This window comes from Lingula anatina, chromosome 2, assembly GCF_051362555.1.
Source record: "Lingula anatina isolate TDL-2025a chromosome 2, LinAna3.0, whole genome shotgun sequence".
Classification (NCBI taxonomy): Eukaryota; Metazoa; Brachiopoda; class Lingulata; order Lingulida; family Lingulidae; genus Lingula; species Lingula anatina.
Genome location: NC_141768.1, coordinates 33,237,416 through 33,255,643, shown reverse-complemented (window position 1 = coordinate 33,255,643; position 18,228 = coordinate 33,237,416). Strand labels below are relative to the sequence as shown.

Genomic DNA, 18,228 nt, shown 5'->3' with positions numbered 1-18,228 from the left:
ATTACTTTTTTTAATTATTCTATTTTCTTTTTAGCACTAGTAATGATAAATGAATTCGTTTTAAGGTGACGAGGATTCGAGAAATCATGTGACATGACGTCATTCACTAATCTCATCTCTCAATATCAAGATGTCGTTCTTCGCTGGAAATCCCTTTACCACCCCGGTGGGACAGAGGGTTGGTGAGTAATTTATAAAAATCACGTGGAATGCATAGCAATATTTGTATATTTGCTAGCGGTATGGGGTTATTGAGGTAACTTCTAGCGGTATTTCTGAAAAGACTAAATTATCCTCAATGTTTACATCCAATCTGACCGGCGATATTGTCAGTGCATCTGCGAGACAGAGCTGCTTCGAAGCAGCAAACATTAAACTTGTCATCCTGGGTCAAATATGCATGCATGTTTGTATTTAAGACAATGCAGAATGTTGAATTTGTAACTGCGTTTTACCCAAAATGGAGCGACCTTGAAAGCTGTTGGCATTGAGTACAATCGTGAATCTGAATGTAGGTTGTTTTGTCACCTGATGTGATAATCTGAGTCACAGCCTTAAGTGACACGGGGGTATAACAGCCTTCATGTCACAATTTGTGATGCAAAAGTGAAATTCCATGAGTAAGATTTGAAAAAGGGATTAGTTGCACCTTTTTGAGCCATCAGCTAATGTTTGTCCATGTCACCAAGATTTCTAGTCAAAATTCAGAGATGGAAAATTTGGTACATCTGCAGTATTCCCCCAATTCTATAAGACCTCGATTTTTAATGTTTTGCTATTACAGAATATCATGCATCTTAACAAGAAACTTCAACCCCTTTCAGATATTATGGTAGTGCAAGTTTCATGCACTCCTGTTTAGAATCTCTGATATGCACTATTTGTGCCGACTTACGTAAGATACAGGTGTCTATAAATATTTGTGTGTCGACCATATAATGGAAGCTCTCAAATCTGTCTAACTCTCACCTCTTCAAGTCGCCCACTCATGAAAAGTCGACCAGTCTTGCTGTCAACAGTGCTGTTTATGAGGTCCATTTATGGAGTCACATTTTAATGTGCAATATGGTGCAATGCAATGTCATATACTGGAAAAACTACTCTGGACACGAGAAAAGAGTTATTCACAAGAAAATAAGCTGATATAAAAGTAAAATATTTCTCTAGGTAATCGATACTGATAACATGACTTTATGATTTGTTTATAAACATAAATGTATAATCTGGTCGTCTGTCATATGAAGAGTTACTAGGGCAATAAAAAGAACATAGGCATGAAATTTTGAGAGTTGAGGCATATCAGGGGTAAAAAATTTTTGTAACTTTTTTGTTTAAACAGGGCATGAGTTAACTGTAAAAGCTTGAAGAATGTTAGTAAATTGCCAAACTATTTGAAGAGAAAAGACATTTGTAAAATTTACCACATAACTGAATTTTGAAAACTTGCTCTAACTAGGGTGTGGGAGGAGGTGCTTTAAAAGTCGAGTTGATAGCCTAATTATGATATAGGATAAATCATAATGAATTTTCCACCAAATCCGTAAGACATGGTTGAATAACAGCATACTAGTACTAGATAATCAACATTGTTAATTTACATATCAATGTGAATCAAAAACTAATTTTTCATTTAATGTTATTTAGCTGCTTACAAAAAAGTTTAGAAATACTATGAAAAGTTAACACAAATTTACATTCACAAATGTAAATAGTAGGGGGTGACATTGGAGACGTGTATTAGCATGGGAATATAAAAAACATCAGACTTTACATCGACAAAATAAAATACTTAGTTCAGTTTTAAAGATTGATGCATGTATTTTTTTCAACACATAGCAACTATGATAACTCCATAAGGGTGCTCCTGCAGCAGGCTCAGTTTTCAATACCTTTTTTTGTATTAAATGTTATCGTTTATGTGAAGGTTGTTGTGCAATTTTAAAATCACTTATTCAAAGGATATATGTATTCTTATTCAGCAGTACTTTGTATTTTCACAGATATAATGTGTTTTGGCAGATAAAATGATATGAGTTGGATTAATCTCATCAAGTGACCAAGTTACTTCAGATAAATAATCAACATGCTTACGTGTAGAGGAAAAAGACAGAGTACCAGGTGTAACTGATATGTAACATGGATTGTGGAAGTAGCATTTCCTGAAATGCATTTAGTTTGATAACAGTTATTTATAGATGCAGGTGTTGCACGTAGGCAATTGAAATGTCAACATTCTCTTAGGACTAACGTAAAATTCAAAATGTTACAGAGAAATATGTTAATTTGTTAATCCATTATTTTTTTTACAGACCAGGCCACTGATGCCTCCATGGCATCTGAGAACTGGGCCCTGAACATGGAGATATGTGACATAATCAATGAGACAGATGAGGGGTAAGTTTAAGGACTTATCAATATTGGATTAAAGGTTTGCCACAAATAATAGACTTAATTAGGTACAGGACATTAAACTTCAAAATGTACAGAATTTGAATCAGATTTACTTTTACACTGTTTATGTTTTCTTGTCACTTTAGTTTGGCATGTTTTCTGTGAACATCATCCCACATCTCATATCATGAATGACATGTTGGGAGCTTCAGTCAGCTCTTCCTTATTGATAAATGGTAAAATATGACAGTTATTTAGAATGAACTGTATGCTTAACCAAGTTATATTACGAATAATGTGTATAAAAAGTAGGAATCGAGAATGCTTTGGAACTGAGCTATTAGTATGTGAGTGATATTGAGTGCTGCTTCAAGCTAACTAAAATTAAGCTATAATTCACATTATTGATTTTTGAATATGTTCCTGTAGACAGTTGCCTTACATTCTTAGACATTGCAGGCTGGGCAACATGTGATATAATTCATATTATTGATTGGATTAATTTCTAGTCATAGATGTTCTCAAATAGTTCACAATCTGCTGGATAAATGATATTATTTTATTAGTCTTGATATTGATCTGATTAATATTTGTGGAGAATTACACAAAGGCCTACAATTCTTAGACACTTAAGTGATGAAGAAGAATATCAGTGGTGTTATCGATTATGTTGATATCATATCCATAGATGTTCCAGAGATGGTTATTATATAACAAAGCGCCTCGGTCTCAAAATAAATTTTAGTATACTATAACTTCTACTGCCCTCTAGACTTGGGTGGAGGGGCTAAAAAGAACCATAGTTTTGATAGGAAAAGGTCTGTGCTGAAACAAAATTTGATCTGGAGAACTAGGTACTATGCCATTTCTCAAGTTGGGTCTACTAAGGAGATAAATGATAAAGGTCCACTTATTCAGAAAAAGGAGCCCCTTTGAAATTGCTAGCTACAGGACTGCTCTAGTAGTAATGTAAATTATATTTATGTGCAAATAATACATTATATCAACAAATTTGTAAAGACATTTATTTATTCCAGCCCCAGAGATGCCATCAAGGCATTGCGCAAGAAACTGACCAATAATGTTGGCAAGAACTGGACGGTGGTGATGTACACCCTGACGGTAAGGAATAAGAAGACATTGGTGTTGTCATGACAGTTCACATTGCTGCCTCACACAGTGGCATTCAGTCGTTATCTGCACCACTGGTGTCAAATGAAAAGAGTTTTCGCATTGCCAAAGTAATAATACATATATTTATAAAGATCACGGATATTCGGTATGTGTATTGTTGATTTTGCATTAAATTTATTTCATGAAATGTCAGTTTGAAAGCAAAATGTGTACTCGAATTATTTGGTGTTGACATATATAGCTTAAGTTTGTCTCAATATTTTTTAAATTGTGAAATACATGTGGACATTGGTTCTTTTTTTTTGGGGGGGGGGGGGCTCTTTGTGCTCTTTTTGTCAGTAAATCATTGTATAAAACATTTTATAATTTCCTAGGTCCTAGAGACATGTGTGAAAAACTGTGGCAAAAGATTTCACATTCTTGTGGCAAACAAGGATTTTTTACATGAGCTGGTGAAGATAATTGGACCAAAGAATGACCCTCCGACTGTTATCCAAGAGAAGATTTTGAGTTTAATACAGGTAATTCTGAGCCTTGTTAAAATATTTGAGTCCTTTATTTTTGGAACCAGAACACCACAATTATGTGTTACAGCTCCGCTTGTACTTGAGCCATCAAGTTTGTACAACTAACATTTAAAGGTTCTTATTTTATATTTCAGACTTGGTCTGATGCTTTTAAAGGTGCTGTTGAATTGAAAGAGGTAGAAAAAGTTTACCAGGAATTGAAAAGCAAAGGAATTGAGTTCCCAATGACAGATTTAGATAGTATGGCACCTATTCACACACCAGCAAGGGTAAGATATAGAAAACATGAAGTTAAAAATGAACAACACTCAAGGCTTTTAATTAAGCAATTTCCAAGTTAGATGAAAATTCATCAAATGACTACACTTGTTTTATGACTTGAATTATAAAGGGGCAGAATTTCAGATAATTGAGATAATGTTGTTTCAAATTGATCAATTATGCCATCACGAAATGTGTGGTATAAATGAATGAACACAGATGGTTGAACTATACTGCACAGCTGCAAAACCACCCATCAAATTAGCAGGTCCACTGGCCTCCAACATGCTATCATGTTTTTCAGTTAAGGGAGTTGTGATCAGTTAGATGATGGTGGTCACACTCTATTAAAAAATGTCTGTGGTTTAAAGCAGCTTTTAATTGGTTACTTGCAATAATGGCTACATGTTTGAAGTTGGGGCAGCTTAATGTAATGTTATGTAAGAAGAGACTTATGTTTAGGTTATATTTTCCTTCAGACATCTTATCACAGTAGTAAAATTCAAACTTGTCATTTTCTAGACTGTTCCAGAAATGGATCCGGCTTCCTCCCCAGTAAGACAACCTTCTTCAAGGGCGGTAAGTCAGAGTGATGATATATTTTGGTAGCAATCATTGTAATCACATTTGAATATTTGATGTCTTTGAATACAAAAATGAATGGCAGATCTGCTAGCAAAAATGCCTTCATCAAAAGAGAAGAGAAATGTTACAGTGTTTAAAAGATATGGTCAGAAAGTGTGTGTGTGTGTGGGGGGGGGGGGGGGGGAAGAAGGAAAAAAGAAAAAAAGACTCAAAATGAAATGTATTAAACTGTTCAAAATCAGATATCTATGGCTGTTTAATCTTTAGGCCCAGTATGCCCCCCAGGGTCAGTACCCCCCTCAGCAGGCTCCCCAACCCCAGGGGCGTCCTCAGACTCTTCAGCAGCAACCCCCTCCACAAATGATGGGTGGACCAGTGAACCTGGCTCCAGAACAGATGGCCAAGTTGAGGAGTGAGGTGGATATTGTGATGGGAAATGTCAAGGTCTTTGGGGAAATGCTCACAGAAATGACTCCAGGGCAGGAAAATAGGGAGGACCTAGACCTACTACAGGTGGATATACCTTCAAAAATGCATGAGATTTTAATTAGAAAAGGCAGTTGAAGGAAATTTGTAGATAATGTGCTAATTAAATTTTTAATCCTGTTGTAAATGTATGTTTGGTAATTATCAGTAAAAAAGATAAAATATGCAGTCCACATGCCAAAAAGATAAACCAAATTAATTCCTTGGTCAGTCAAAAAAATAATATATAAAACTGTACCAATTGCTGGTAATAAATTTGACCTATTTATCCATCCCTCCAGAGCGTAAAAGTCCACCAAATGATGTAGTATTTTATGATGCATTACTGCTGCATGTGCAATAGCATAATTATTTAAATGAGAGTTAGTAAAAACAACTGAAGGTTATATATAGCACAAAAGGAAGCAGAAAATATCTGTTCATATCTTTTTGGGAAAGATGAAACTGCACCCTTTGTTATGCTAATAAAACCTATATGATGGCCTTTGATTGGGTTTAGTGGCAATGATTTCACATTTCAACTCACTTTAAATGCATCTTTAATTATTTTTCTCTGATTACATCACAGAATACCTGATGCTTGTTTTTTCTGTGATTTAAGGAACTAAATCGAACTTGTCGCCAAATGCAACAAAGAATAGTGGAGTTAATAGAGAAAGTAGCAAATGAGGAAGTCACAGGTAATATTGCCTTGGTTCAGGTAATAGATGCTGTAAAGATGACATTTAAAAATAAATCAATTAATATTTATGGTAACAGGTGTCTTTTTAGGGCAATTTAACATGTATCATTGATATGTAATTCCAAAAGCTTGGGGGGGGGGGGGATGTGGGGTGTCTGTCCACATTCACAATCTTCAAATCCTTTTTTCATCCATTTTATTAAATTACCACTAAACTTTCACACTTTAAGTCTGTGACGCGATAGTTCCTTGGGTATTTTTCTCAGTTGTACTGCTTTTTAAGAATTCAAAAAAGAGGGTTTCCCTGTATGTTACAGAGGAGTTATTGAGAGTGAATGATGACCTGAACAACTCCTTCCTGAGATACGAGAGATTTGAGCGTTACAGAACAGGACAGCAGACTCCGACTTCAGAGCAGGTACCTCCCCCCCAGCAGCCTGCTCAAAACTTCCTCCCCCCATCATACCCAGCTACACAAGCTACACAACCTCCCACACAACCTGTAAGTATTCTACAGCCTCAGTGCTTTTGTTGTTTTATTTTGTTGTTATCTCCCTTTTAAAAGTAAGTTTTTGTCCCCACCTTTTCTTTACAACGATATTTGAAGCCCTTGGAATTTATTCCCAATTTGAAAAAAAAAAAATCAAAAATAAAATTTTCCTACTCCTTTGCAGTGGAAGGGTTCTTGCAACATGTCACAATACTAAATAGTATGAAAAATATCAATTCTGATGGGGTTTTTTTTTTCTAATCAGGGTGATGTGACTTAAATAGTGAGTATCATAAGTTAAGATATTGTGAATGTGGTTTAGGTCATGGCTCACCATATTGTCACTGACTGAATTCTTTTTCAGTTTTTCTTTTAGAAGATACCAGGACATCTAAAAGTGTCACTATCTAAATTCAACCTTAAATGTCTGTTCTGACTTCTTGTAGGCAACAGCTTCATTGATAGACTTTGGAGACACTCCCTCTTCTGAACCACAAGGTGCAAATCCAAATGACATCCATGTTCGTCTAGCCAATATGAGTATGTAAAGTACTTGATTACTTGTGTATTCATGCAGTGACTCTGTTTTTAGATATGATATAACTCTGTTGCTAGAAATTCATCTTAAAAAATTAATTGGCACTGCTCTTATAAGAAAATCTGCTGATTTAGTTTCAGTTTTAATGACTGCTTATTTATTACTAATGAAGGATATAAACTGTAAAAATATAAACTGTAAAAATATTTCTGTTTTTTATTAATGCACTATTAAGTCTTTGACACCATGTTTTAATAATACCAGATTATACCAGAGTCAAAAAATTGGTAAATATCCAACACATTGTTTTCATTTAAACCTAGGAGATCAAATTATGCTATTTGTTGGACACTCAATTAATCAGTCAATATCTATTCAGATGTAGGAGGAAATAGTGTCAGTTCTACGCTGAATGCTCTAGATAGAACTGGTGCTAGCACGGCCCAGGATGAGGAGTTTGACATGTTTGCTCAGTCGCGGCAATCTTTTGAACAGAATAAACAGCAACTGAATGATAGGTGAGCACTTGACCCTGATTAACTGAAAAAAAATATATTATTCCAGGAAGTAATTTTTTAAAAAAATTGGTGTCTGGGGTAGGTTTGTGAAACGTCTGTCTGCATAAATACCTGACTCAGAATTACAAAATCAAACATCTTCAAGTTTCTTTGAGCTAGTCTGAAAATTGTTCTTGTTAATTGGGAGCTTTAAATACTAAAAGTGCAGTCATTTAGTCAGTTATTGTATTTGTTGGAAAGAAACACGGTAAGAATGTTTTGTAACTATAAGTAAGCTGTTGTGATGAATTTAAAAATGACGGTTTTATAATCAGTTTCTTCATAATTCTTTTGATAATCTTTGTGTTGTCTCATTCCAAGGTCGTATAACTACGATGCTCAAAACAAGCAAGACAGTTTTACAGGTGGACTGGGAGCCGCCGTGTCAGCTAAAACTAATCCTAATGCTGGAAATGTAAGTTTGCAAATCTTGCCTATTATAGTTACTCCTAAAATATGGTTGAAATTGCTGTATTTTGATGCAGAAGAATTTACATTTTCATTAAATTTAGTGATGATATAATGAATTTCCAAGTATAGTTATGGGGCTGAAAGGGTTTGTAGAGTAGATGAATGAGAGCTCTAGGATCATTTCCTTGAGGCAGGTGACCTTACTAAGCATTTGACAGTGACTTTCTCAGTTAAATAATACAAATAAATGCAGTATATCCTAATTGCAGTCTTTCTTTCTTGTCAATAAATGTTTTCATGAGAAAAAAACAATTTTTGAGTGTGTTAAGCTCATCAGAAATGGCTCAGTTTGCTATTTAGAAAAAATATAGTTCGAGGCAAGTGCCAGAGCTCCTATAATAATTCATGGTGGGAATCAGAGGAAAAATGGAAATTAAATTTAGATGACTGCTTTTGTTTTTGTACCATCAGGAAGAGGATGATGAACCAGAGGTAATGGGCCTTACAGTTACACCATAGTAGAACTGTAGACTCACCAAAATTGAATTTAATATTCTCACTTCTAACAACTTCTTTTTTTAGTTTGGGAACTAGATCAGCTAGGTCAGCCTGGCTTGGTTATGCTTCGTTTTTCTTTCATATTACAATTTGATACTTACTTTTCATATTTTAGATTTCATTTTGGAGTTTGAACATTCACTGATTCTTTTCTAACAATTTTATAGATTTTATATTTAAGAGCACATTGAATGGACTTATCTCCTATTGTGTTATATATTCTGTGTATATCATGCTTGTAGACATAGCTGCAGCTTCTGCTTTTTCATCTTCTGTTCAATAGTTTGCAGGAAGTATTTTTTTTTATTGGAATGGTGGCTTTTCTTTTCAGCACATGTGACGTTTTTATAAAGAGATATGTGGTGGGGTTTAGTTGGACTAACTGTACGCGGTGGAATTAAAGAAAACAGGATGGTGTAGAAAAAGTTCAATGTAGACTATTTAATTCATTGATATCATTTAACTAAAATGGATGATTAAGCAACAAGGTTGATGAGAGTGGAAATTCAAGTCAAGCTCATTATGTTTTCTTGTCTGTTTACAGCTACTAGCTAAAGATGGAGATTTTGATGAAATGGAAAGCTGGTTAAGAACAGAGGTAGTAAACTAGTCACATTAAATTTTTGTCACTTCATTTTGAAGTTAAAATAAAGATAAATGGTCATTTCCTGTTATTTTGTAACACTGTTATATTTGAACAATGTTATTTTGTCTTTTAATTTATTTTTCAGGTGCCCTAATTTTTTCTTTATTCATATACCAAAGCAACAGTGATGTGCATTTTTAAGCATTTTTAACAGTATCATATCTTTTTCAGGATGGTCAAAAACCCGAAGAACCAGTTACTAGTACAGGTCAGTATACAAAATTAAATTTACATTCAAAATCTTGTTGATGGAATCAGTTATACTCTGGTTTTTGCATTTTAGGGAAATTTGCAATTAGAAAATAAGATTTGTTTGTACAAACCAATGTTAAGGCACTCTGATTCTGTGAAAGACTTGTTAAAAGCTGTTTATTATGCCCATGTCAAAAGCATTTTATGTGCCTGTTTAAATAGTATAAGATATGACAACTGATTCCTATCCTCAGTTATTATATTGTATATGCACTAAATACATTTTTTTAAATGAATCATCCCACAGGTTTTTTTGCTGGTGTTTTAGGTTATTTTGAAGTTCACCATTTTTTATTATTAATAACAAGCACTAACACATGGGTATAGAGTATTATTTGATAAGGGGGTAATATAACACTTGTAATTGTGCACTTTTTTTCGGTTACAGAGTTCGACAGATTTTTAGCAGAGCGAGCAAGAGCTGCAGAATCATTACCAGATAGTAACTCTGGAAGCACAACGAGGTCAGGACGGCAGCTGCAGAAAGACGAAACAGAAAATGCACTCTTTGCCTTATAGAGGAAGAAGGGATGCTGTAACATTGCCATAATTTTTTTTAAGCTTGGTTTAAATGTAGCAGCATAGATCAAAATATTCAGATCATTGCAATATATCCATGCTATCTGTAACAGTGCACCACAGGGTCATAACCTTGAAACCTTTGAACCAGACTACTTTCTATTACTGCATCAGCATCCAAGCTTACAATGGACTTGTGTTGGAAGCTGTAGATTATTCCAGTTAAAATTTATATATGATTTATATGTATATATACATACACACAAACATACACATTCATTTTGTAAAGAGAAGGGGACAAGCTAGTAGATAAGAAAATCGAGGATTACAGAAATGACATGCAATTGTAAACACAGTTTACTGTTTGTGGTATCTAGTGTTTTGTAAGGCAGTTGCTGAAAAGTAATCAAATTACAGTGAAATGTAATATCTGCCATCTTTATGTTTTTAAGACAACCTGAAGTACACATTTAAATATTCTAGAGAATTTATACAGTTGAACAGACCTGTAATTATCCATAAATATAGTCAGAAGAGTAACAGTTACTGTAGTGCTAAGTCTGTAAAATGTACATAGACATCACAAAAGGAATACTTAAGAATCCCTATCCTGAGCATAGTATCACTCTTTAAGTGCTTGTAAATTTCTTATACACTGGTTGTGTTTTACCACATATGATGTTATTTAAAGTTGCCATATGAAGGGAAAGCTTGCACCCTTAATTAAAACCGCGCGCTTCACAATTCCCAGAATTCTGTTAATATTAAAGTCCCCTTAAAAGCTTTACTCAGTATTGGTTAATGTTGTTATGGAATGTAAATATTATTACCATTTAGACAGCAACGTTGTAATCTTAATTCATATCACTTAGATGATGCCAAAAATGATACCTATTTATTTTAAAATACATGAAAATAGTTCTTGATTGATAAGTGCTGGTCATTGACATCAGTCCATTGGATTTAGACTAATACTGAATACATTGTTACATTAGGAGCTCTTAGTATTCAGATGAATAGGTGGTCAGAAAGTAGTCTAATGGCAATGGGTGATGTTTCCCTGTCGGGTAATGCTGGGGGCATTTGCTTTCTTTTGTCAAAATAAATGTAAAATTGATTTTTCCCCCCGTCTCGTTTCATCCTTGGTTACTGTACATTTACCATGAATTGGATTCAGGTAATCAGGATAAGTGTTTTCATGTCAACTTTGTAATACTATGTTAAATTCGCCCTGCATGAGCATCATTTTCAATCATGTTAGCTGTGATCATGGTCAACTTGACGTTTTTGTATTTGTTTCAATTGGTTGTATGTCCTCCTTTTGATTGTAAATTAGTTTTGATTTTCATTTTTACATCTTTTAGCAGAGCTGTTATGGTATGCTTTTGCCCAGGTGTAAATGGATCATTGAATCACAATAAATACTTGATTTTATGTCCATTTACTTCTCTGGTATCTTTCCTTTGTTTTATTTTCCTTTTAGTTATCCAATTCTCTTTTCTCCTTGACGTTCATTTTAAATCCAAAGGAATTTTTGACATTAATATGGTACGTACTTAGTATGGTTTACACCAGATATTTCCAGCAAATGAATTCATTTGAATCAACTTAAGGCACACATTGCAATTTGTTACCTATTTCTTGCATTGAATTGGAGCAATGTAAACATGGCTTACGATACAATCTTCAAAAAGTCTCTATCTCTTTTACACCAGTGTCTTCTTTCAGTATAAATGTTACAGTAGTAAATCAAGAAAGTTTTTAAAAAAATTTGTTGCAATTGTAACTGGGCAAAATTCAAATGGTTTTGATGGTTTTATTTTTTTATGAAATACATTCACTTGATACATTTCTAGCAAATGGGTCGTCACCCTTCTAATATGCAGATTTATCAAAAACGAGAATCGTTACAGCATGAACTTTACATAAAAAAGTGAACAATTAAAATACTTGTAAAATTCACAGACTAAAGAAACGGGTTGAACCTAAAATGTTTCCCCTTGAATTAGTGTTTCATCACATCTGTCTTAATTACTAATCAACCTCCACCTATAGTAAGATATGCCTGATAAACTTAAACCAGGACAAGGAACTGATGAAAATGTTCATCATAAATAAATAACTGATGGCATATATTTTTATAGCAGAATATCAATTTGTCAAAATGAAAAGGACAGAGAAGCACAGTCATCTTTCCCTTCCATTTCTCTGATACTTTCGGGGTTCCACCATTTCATGCCACAAAGGTACATTCCACAGCAATCATGTGGACAAAAAATGTATATTTGTCTTTAAAAATAAATGACAGTCTCTTGTGGTACTCAGGGGTGTCAAAGAAAAAAAACTTTTTCCACTTCTGTTTCCAAAAGAAATCTTAGAATGTGAGGTGAGGAAGTTACTTCTTCCCCCAGCTGAACCACCCGGAGACCATGCCTGTGATTCCCTTCTTCTGTTGTTTCTGCTGCTCCAGCTTGTGCTCCAGGTCAGGGAACTCCACGTGATTCAGAGCAAGATCAAAATACAGTGGTTTACATGGCACTGGTTGGAAGTCTGGTGGGAATGATACAAGGTTAGGCTTCTTACTTCGCAATCCTGGATCATCTACATACTCGTCTAGACGCTCAATTAAAGGCTGAAATAAGAATTCAATGATATGTTATTTTCATGCAAGCACTTATCACATTTTACAATTGCCTTTTAAAAAGACATTCACAAAACCAGCATTCCAGTTGAAAGCAAAAATTAGATGCGTTAAACTAATAAATTCTGTCTTCCAGAAGGCCTCCGTCCGCCCCTGTTTGTGATAAAGGTCTTGTTACATTATGGTCATAAAACAGCAGTACTATTTAGATGCTGTTTGTCAGAATCTATCCCAACAGACATGCCTTTACCTTCTTAGCAATATCTCTGACAGAGACAGCAGACATCTGGTCCGTGAGGTCTCCCATGTTGAGGATACTAGAGGCTTGACACTCGTACTTAGCACTATTCACCTGCTGCTCAAGTGACTGAAGTCTAGCAAGGTCATCCTACAAAATAACAGGAAATTACTTCAATATTTAACAACCTGGAAGAGTAGAATTTGTTCCCATGATCCCCCTATGTACTATACAATATACTGTATATGCTATTCAAGATGTAAACAAATTAGAATTTTTACATGACTTGATGACTGAAATACATGAACTTTTTTCCAATACTTTTAAAACACATATGACCATTGAATAATAATAATTATAATAATAATGCCAGGTAAAAAATACATAACCAACCTTAAATCTTTTAGCTTGATCTCCTTTCATCTCTTTGTAACCTGAAAGAGCTGCCTGGATATATTTCTCAACTTTTTCATACAAGGCCAGTGCTTCTGGCCATTTCTTTCCTACTGCATAAGTCTGAGCTACATAAAAACACCTGGAACATAGAATCCCTCTATCAGTATCATGTGGATGTGAAACATAAGGCCTTAGATTTGAATGGAACTTTTAGTGTCAAAGTGAAAATGTTGACTTAAATCCTATCATCTTCCCAAACATTGAAAATGAAAATAATAATAATAATAATAATAATAATAATAATAATAATAATAATAATAATAATAATGTAAAAACTGAGAAATTTGATAAAAAATATCTATTAAAATGATGCCATCTTAAAAGATACCATTTGGGTGGAAAACCTTTTGATGATTACTATAACAGTAAGGGGAGGGGGGGGGGTAATACCTAAAAGCTTTATATGCTAATGTTTCTACTTCAACTTCGTGACCTAGACTTGCATCTTCTTCTACTCCAGGCAGGTTTGGAATTTCTGACAAATTCTGAAAACATAAATGTCCAATGTCATGCACAATGGTGGACCAAGGGGAGGGGTGGGGGCACAGAACCCCTTCTTCCCTCCCCAAAAAACAAGACAAAACCCAAGCAATGTCCCATTCTTGTGCCCAACATATTATATTGAAAATTCACCCTCTTCTACCATTTTATATTTGCCTCACTTTACTCAGGCAGCTTTTATTACCATTACCCCCCACCCCCCTTCAGACATATCCTACTTCAATCAGTGACACACTCCAGCAGAATTTGTTTCACTTTTTAGTTTTGCACATGTACCAACAGTAATCAAGTTGGACAAAAAAGTGAACAATGATGAAATTGTTAAATGAAAAAGACTGTATGTAAGTCAGATAAGTCTTACCTGGATAATAATTTCATAAAATCTGACTAAGTCCTGAGGTTTGGTGACCTTTTTATTCTCATCAAATGTGGCTGAGCCAGGTAGGTTTTGTTTGAGAGTATCAATCATCAGGAGATTTCTCTCTACTGTCTTGGTGAGACGTATATAGACCAGGTATGTGTGCAGAAACAGCAGGTTAGATACCTTCCCTTCAGCCTTCTGTCCTCTTTGTACCAGTTTAAAGTTCTTTTGGTCAAAATACATAAAAAGTGTTATAGAATATGGACTAACAAATTTTTCTTGTAAGTTTTCAATCAAGTTTTTTTTTTACAAGTTTTCAATCCTACCATCAATATTTACAATTTTATTCCCATTAAATTATGTGTGATTCAAAACATATTTGATATACAATACATTCTAGTAATAAGTTACTAATAAATAAAAGTTTATGTATACACCAATTAATGAATTAAAAAAAATACTATAAAAAACATTCAACAAATGTTAAATCTTTATCAAATGCTATATTAAACAACATTCAACAAATGTAACAACAGCAAAAGGGAGGAATAAAACGGTCTAAAGTTCAAATTGCTCTTACCTGGTCATCCTTCAGTTCATCTCGTAGAACCTGAAGAGCTTCCACACAGTCCTTCAAAAGTCTTTCATACACAGACACTTTGCTGTCAGTTGTTTCTGCAGATGCCAGTTCTGCAGCACTCTCCTGCAGACTAAGTAGGAAACCTCGGACTTGCTCGAACTTGACTGGCATTGTCCGCCCCCTCCATGTCACCTCTGACAGAGTGGCTGCCTGCTTCTCTCTGGTTTGTGCTATCAGCTCCTAACAAGTTGAAAACATCAAATGTGTGTATAAAACGTATGTTTCAAGAAGCATGGCTAACACACATACAGACATAAAAATAGAAAGAAGCGGATTTAAGGGAGTAGAAGTTCAATTGCCTTGTGGACAAAAAATCATAAACAGTATAATTTTGCTAAACAGATAAAGCCATTTAATTGATAATACTCCACTTTATCGGATAAGTTTTAACCAAAATCAAACCCATCTCAATATCTATTGAAACTGAAAAATGAAACAGACAAATATACACTACGGGTAAAAAATTTCTTACATCTATTTTAGATGTCAACATATCCTCTGCTCCTCCCCCTGTCTTGGCTCTCATCTGTACCAGGTCACTGACAGCAGTTTCATCTCCTATGTTGTAGGCACAGTAGCGGATGTTAGGAGCTATCTCATCTACCCTCTGCTTGTACAAAGCCTGGACATCATCACTGAAAGCTGTACTCAGCTTCTCGTAGATGGTTCTGTAACAGTAAGATAGTACCTCTAGAAAATAGTTCTACAAGGCAGGGTTGCCTTTATCATCACATTTTCACTCGTTATCTAAAAAATGACAGTGCTGATGTGTATCTTTGTTGCTACTGTATCAACATAAGCACAGAATCTATCCTTGAAAATCACTGTGCACAATAATATTGAAGAATATTCATGCTGTTTTTAGAATCTTGCTAGTGGTTTTGGTATTTTCATCACTAAAGTGGTCTTTAATCTAGCCGCATAGTTTTACATAAACAGGTGATTCAGGTATGGATCTAACTTCCAAGAAAGTTAAAAAAGAAAAAAAAACTATTTAACGATGTAATTAATTTAAAATATTTTCTCCGTTTTAAATAATGAAGGTCAAGAGTATGAATGAGGTCTACAAAAAGCATTGGTATATTAAGGATTAAAGTTTTTTACAGACACGCTTACTTTGCCTTTCCATATAGTTCTATGGATTCTTTCCATCTTCCAAGCTCAAACATGAGTGTCGCCTTCATCCATGCACTATAAGCCTGGAATAGATTTAAATTCAAGTATGTACAATTTTTGAAGAAATAACACAGCCAAATAAAAATTAATCTAAATAGAAGCTGTAACTCTTAGAATGGCTTATTTAATGACTGATTACCTTATATTTTATTAATCAAAATATACATTACAAATATCACTTCCATTAAAGAATTCAAAGCGATTTCACTTCAGATATCATTATCCTAGTGACAATATTCAAAAATCAATGAGGTGCAGTCTTCAATCTACTGTAACTACCTGAGCTTCTAATTTTGTCCTAGCATCACATTTATCACTATTACATAAACCAGCCAGTTCATCTGCATACTGCACTCCTTTTCTCAGCTTAGAAACCATGTGGAACTTTTTCCTTGGTTCTGTATTGGACTCTGCCTTCAGTTGCATAGCATAGCTCCAGCACCGCTCTGCAGACATTAATGGGAGGTACAAAAATCTGGAATAAAACAGATAGTGATTAACATATGCACAAATGGGTTACAATGGGCAGCAATGCTGATCTAGAAATGATGCAGAGATCAAAATTACTTGTTCTCATATTCGATATATTTATATATTTGTGATGTAAACATGTTTACTTCTTAAAAATAATTCACTAAGTATGCTGTGTCTCACTATCTAAATTGCACACATTTTTAACATCAAAATAACACGAAAATTACTTTGTATCAGTCATATTTTCTTCTGTAATCTTCTTAGGCTGCACCCTCCTTTTGTCTCCTTGCATAAAGTGCAGAGACTTTCTGATCCTCCTCAGCCTTCTACTACAGTAGCCCCTGTAACGCTGGTAATCTCCATGTCGTAACCCATGCTGCTGTTGAGCATCCTTTACAACTTGTAATACTACAAAAATAAAGAATTTCAAAATGTTCTCCTTTTAGTAATGTCTAATGCAAACTTTACGTTAATCTTTCATTTTATCACTGTGTGAAGAATTCAAACAAACTCTTTAATATCATTCTTTGAATTTAGTATGCCTGTGTCTCCTTGTGTAATCTCACAAAGATTAACTTAAACTGATTTGATAAAGTGCACCCCTCAAATAACTCCAGTTCTCTTCAGCATATCTGATAGCACAAAATTCACGCATTAGCACTCATAAAAATGGTTTCTGATATATACTGCATGGGCTAGTGCATGCCAGAGAAGGCCTCACAACTGTTACTTTACTCGTGGCTCTGTCAATGGGATAACTGGTTGGTTTTACAAGAATGTACAAGTTGAGATGAGAGGTAAGATAAAGATTTCAAAGCTCCCACATCACAGTGGATGTCAGGGGCGGATAGAGGCCGTCTTTTGGGTCTTCCTGAAGATGGTCAAAATTTTTCAAGTTTACACTGACAGGAATCTAATTTTTTATGTTGGAAGACAGTCAAAAATGGAGGATAGATCAACAAAGATAATTTGGAAGACTGTCAGAAAATATCTCTGGACCCACCCATACCATGGATGTGTAAGATGGTCATCACTTTACAGTTTTTGAGGCATTCACTTTCAGTACATATCAGAAACTGTGAACAGGAGTGCTAATGCATGAGTGCCCTGCTATATATCTGAATGGGCTTGTTGTTTCTAGTAAAAACTTTCTAAAAAAGCATTAATTGAATACAAGTTAGCACGAGCAGCCAAGCTTATTTATATGAATAGCAGAGGCATTGACTGAAGTCACCAAAAAACTGAATATGAAAGAAAAACAGACTTGTAAACATGTGGGCATACTGCTTAGCCATAAGTACCAATAAATGTAGCTGCAACGCTGAACTGAGAAGTTCACATGTGGAATTCGAGTTGGTGTTGTTCCTGAATAAAAAAGCCAAAATATGGGACATTATCAAGTACAAAAGTTAAAATTTAGTCATTTTTACCTTCAACGGAGAAGCCGTGCTCTCCTGCAGTGCCTTCGGGTGTTTGTTCAACCACTCTGCCATCTGGCACGCTTTCTTCCGCAGCCATTGCGACGTAAGCTTCTAATTAGAAATGCAATCGATAGGTGGAGCATGCCCAAGACGATGCACTTTACTGATAGTCATTTTCTGCACAAAAAATGCATACATTATTATTTAGCAATTTCACTGATACCAGTTTTAATTAACAATATAACTTTGCTGAGAACAAAAAATCCTATCTGAACGGTTCAAA

The 18,228-nt window shown here is 34.7% G+C and overlaps 2 protein-coding genes across 4 annotated transcripts; one reads left to right on the top strand and one right to left on the bottom strand.

The window, feature by feature from the left end:
- The first annotated feature begins 30 nt into the window (after window positions 1–30).
- Window positions 31–11,477, top strand: LOC106167353 (TOM1-like protein 2). 3 transcript variants are annotated; one of them, XM_013546106.2, is made up of 16 exons: window positions 31–182; window positions 2,310–2,394; window positions 3,429–3,513; window positions 3,900–4,046; window positions 4,187–4,321; window positions 4,836–4,892; window positions 5,166–5,411; window positions 5,986–6,064; window positions 6,384–6,568; window positions 7,003–7,096; window positions 7,474–7,612; window positions 7,973–8,066; window positions 8,534–8,554; window positions 9,165–9,218; window positions 9,438–9,474; window positions 9,907–11,477. In XM_013546106.2, the coding sequence occupies exons 1-16, from the start codon at window positions 131–133 to the stop codon at window positions 10,035–10,037; spliced, it is 1,641 nt and encodes a 546-aa protein (XP_013401560.1). In that variant the 5' UTR covers window positions 31–130; the 3' UTR covers window positions 10,038–11,477. The 3 variants fall into 3 exon arrangements, with proteins under 3 accessions (XP_013401560.1, XP_013401561.1, XP_013401562.1); XM_013546107.2 differs by lacking the exon at window positions 8,534–8,554; XM_013546108.2 differs by lacking the exons at window positions 8,534–8,554; window positions 9,165–9,218.
- A 360-nt stretch (window positions 11,478–11,837) lies between these two features.
- LOC106167352 (signal recognition particle subunit SRP68) lies at window positions 11,838–18,112 on the bottom strand. Its single transcript, XM_013546105.2, has 11 exons — window positions 17,955–18,112; window positions 16,752–16,932; window positions 16,330–16,525; window positions 15,991–16,073; window positions 15,347–15,542; window positions 14,815–15,054; window positions 14,235–14,459; window positions 13,763–13,857; window positions 13,310–13,451; window positions 12,929–13,066; window positions 11,838–12,669 (listed from the first exon to the last, which is right to left on the bottom strand). The coding sequence occupies exons 1-11, from the start codon at window positions 18,040–18,042 to the stop codon at window positions 12,433–12,435; spliced, it is 1,821 nt and encodes a 606-aa protein (XP_013401559.1). The 5' UTR covers window positions 18,043–18,112; the 3' UTR covers window positions 11,838–12,432.
- Window positions 18,113–18,228: the final 116 nt, after the last annotated feature.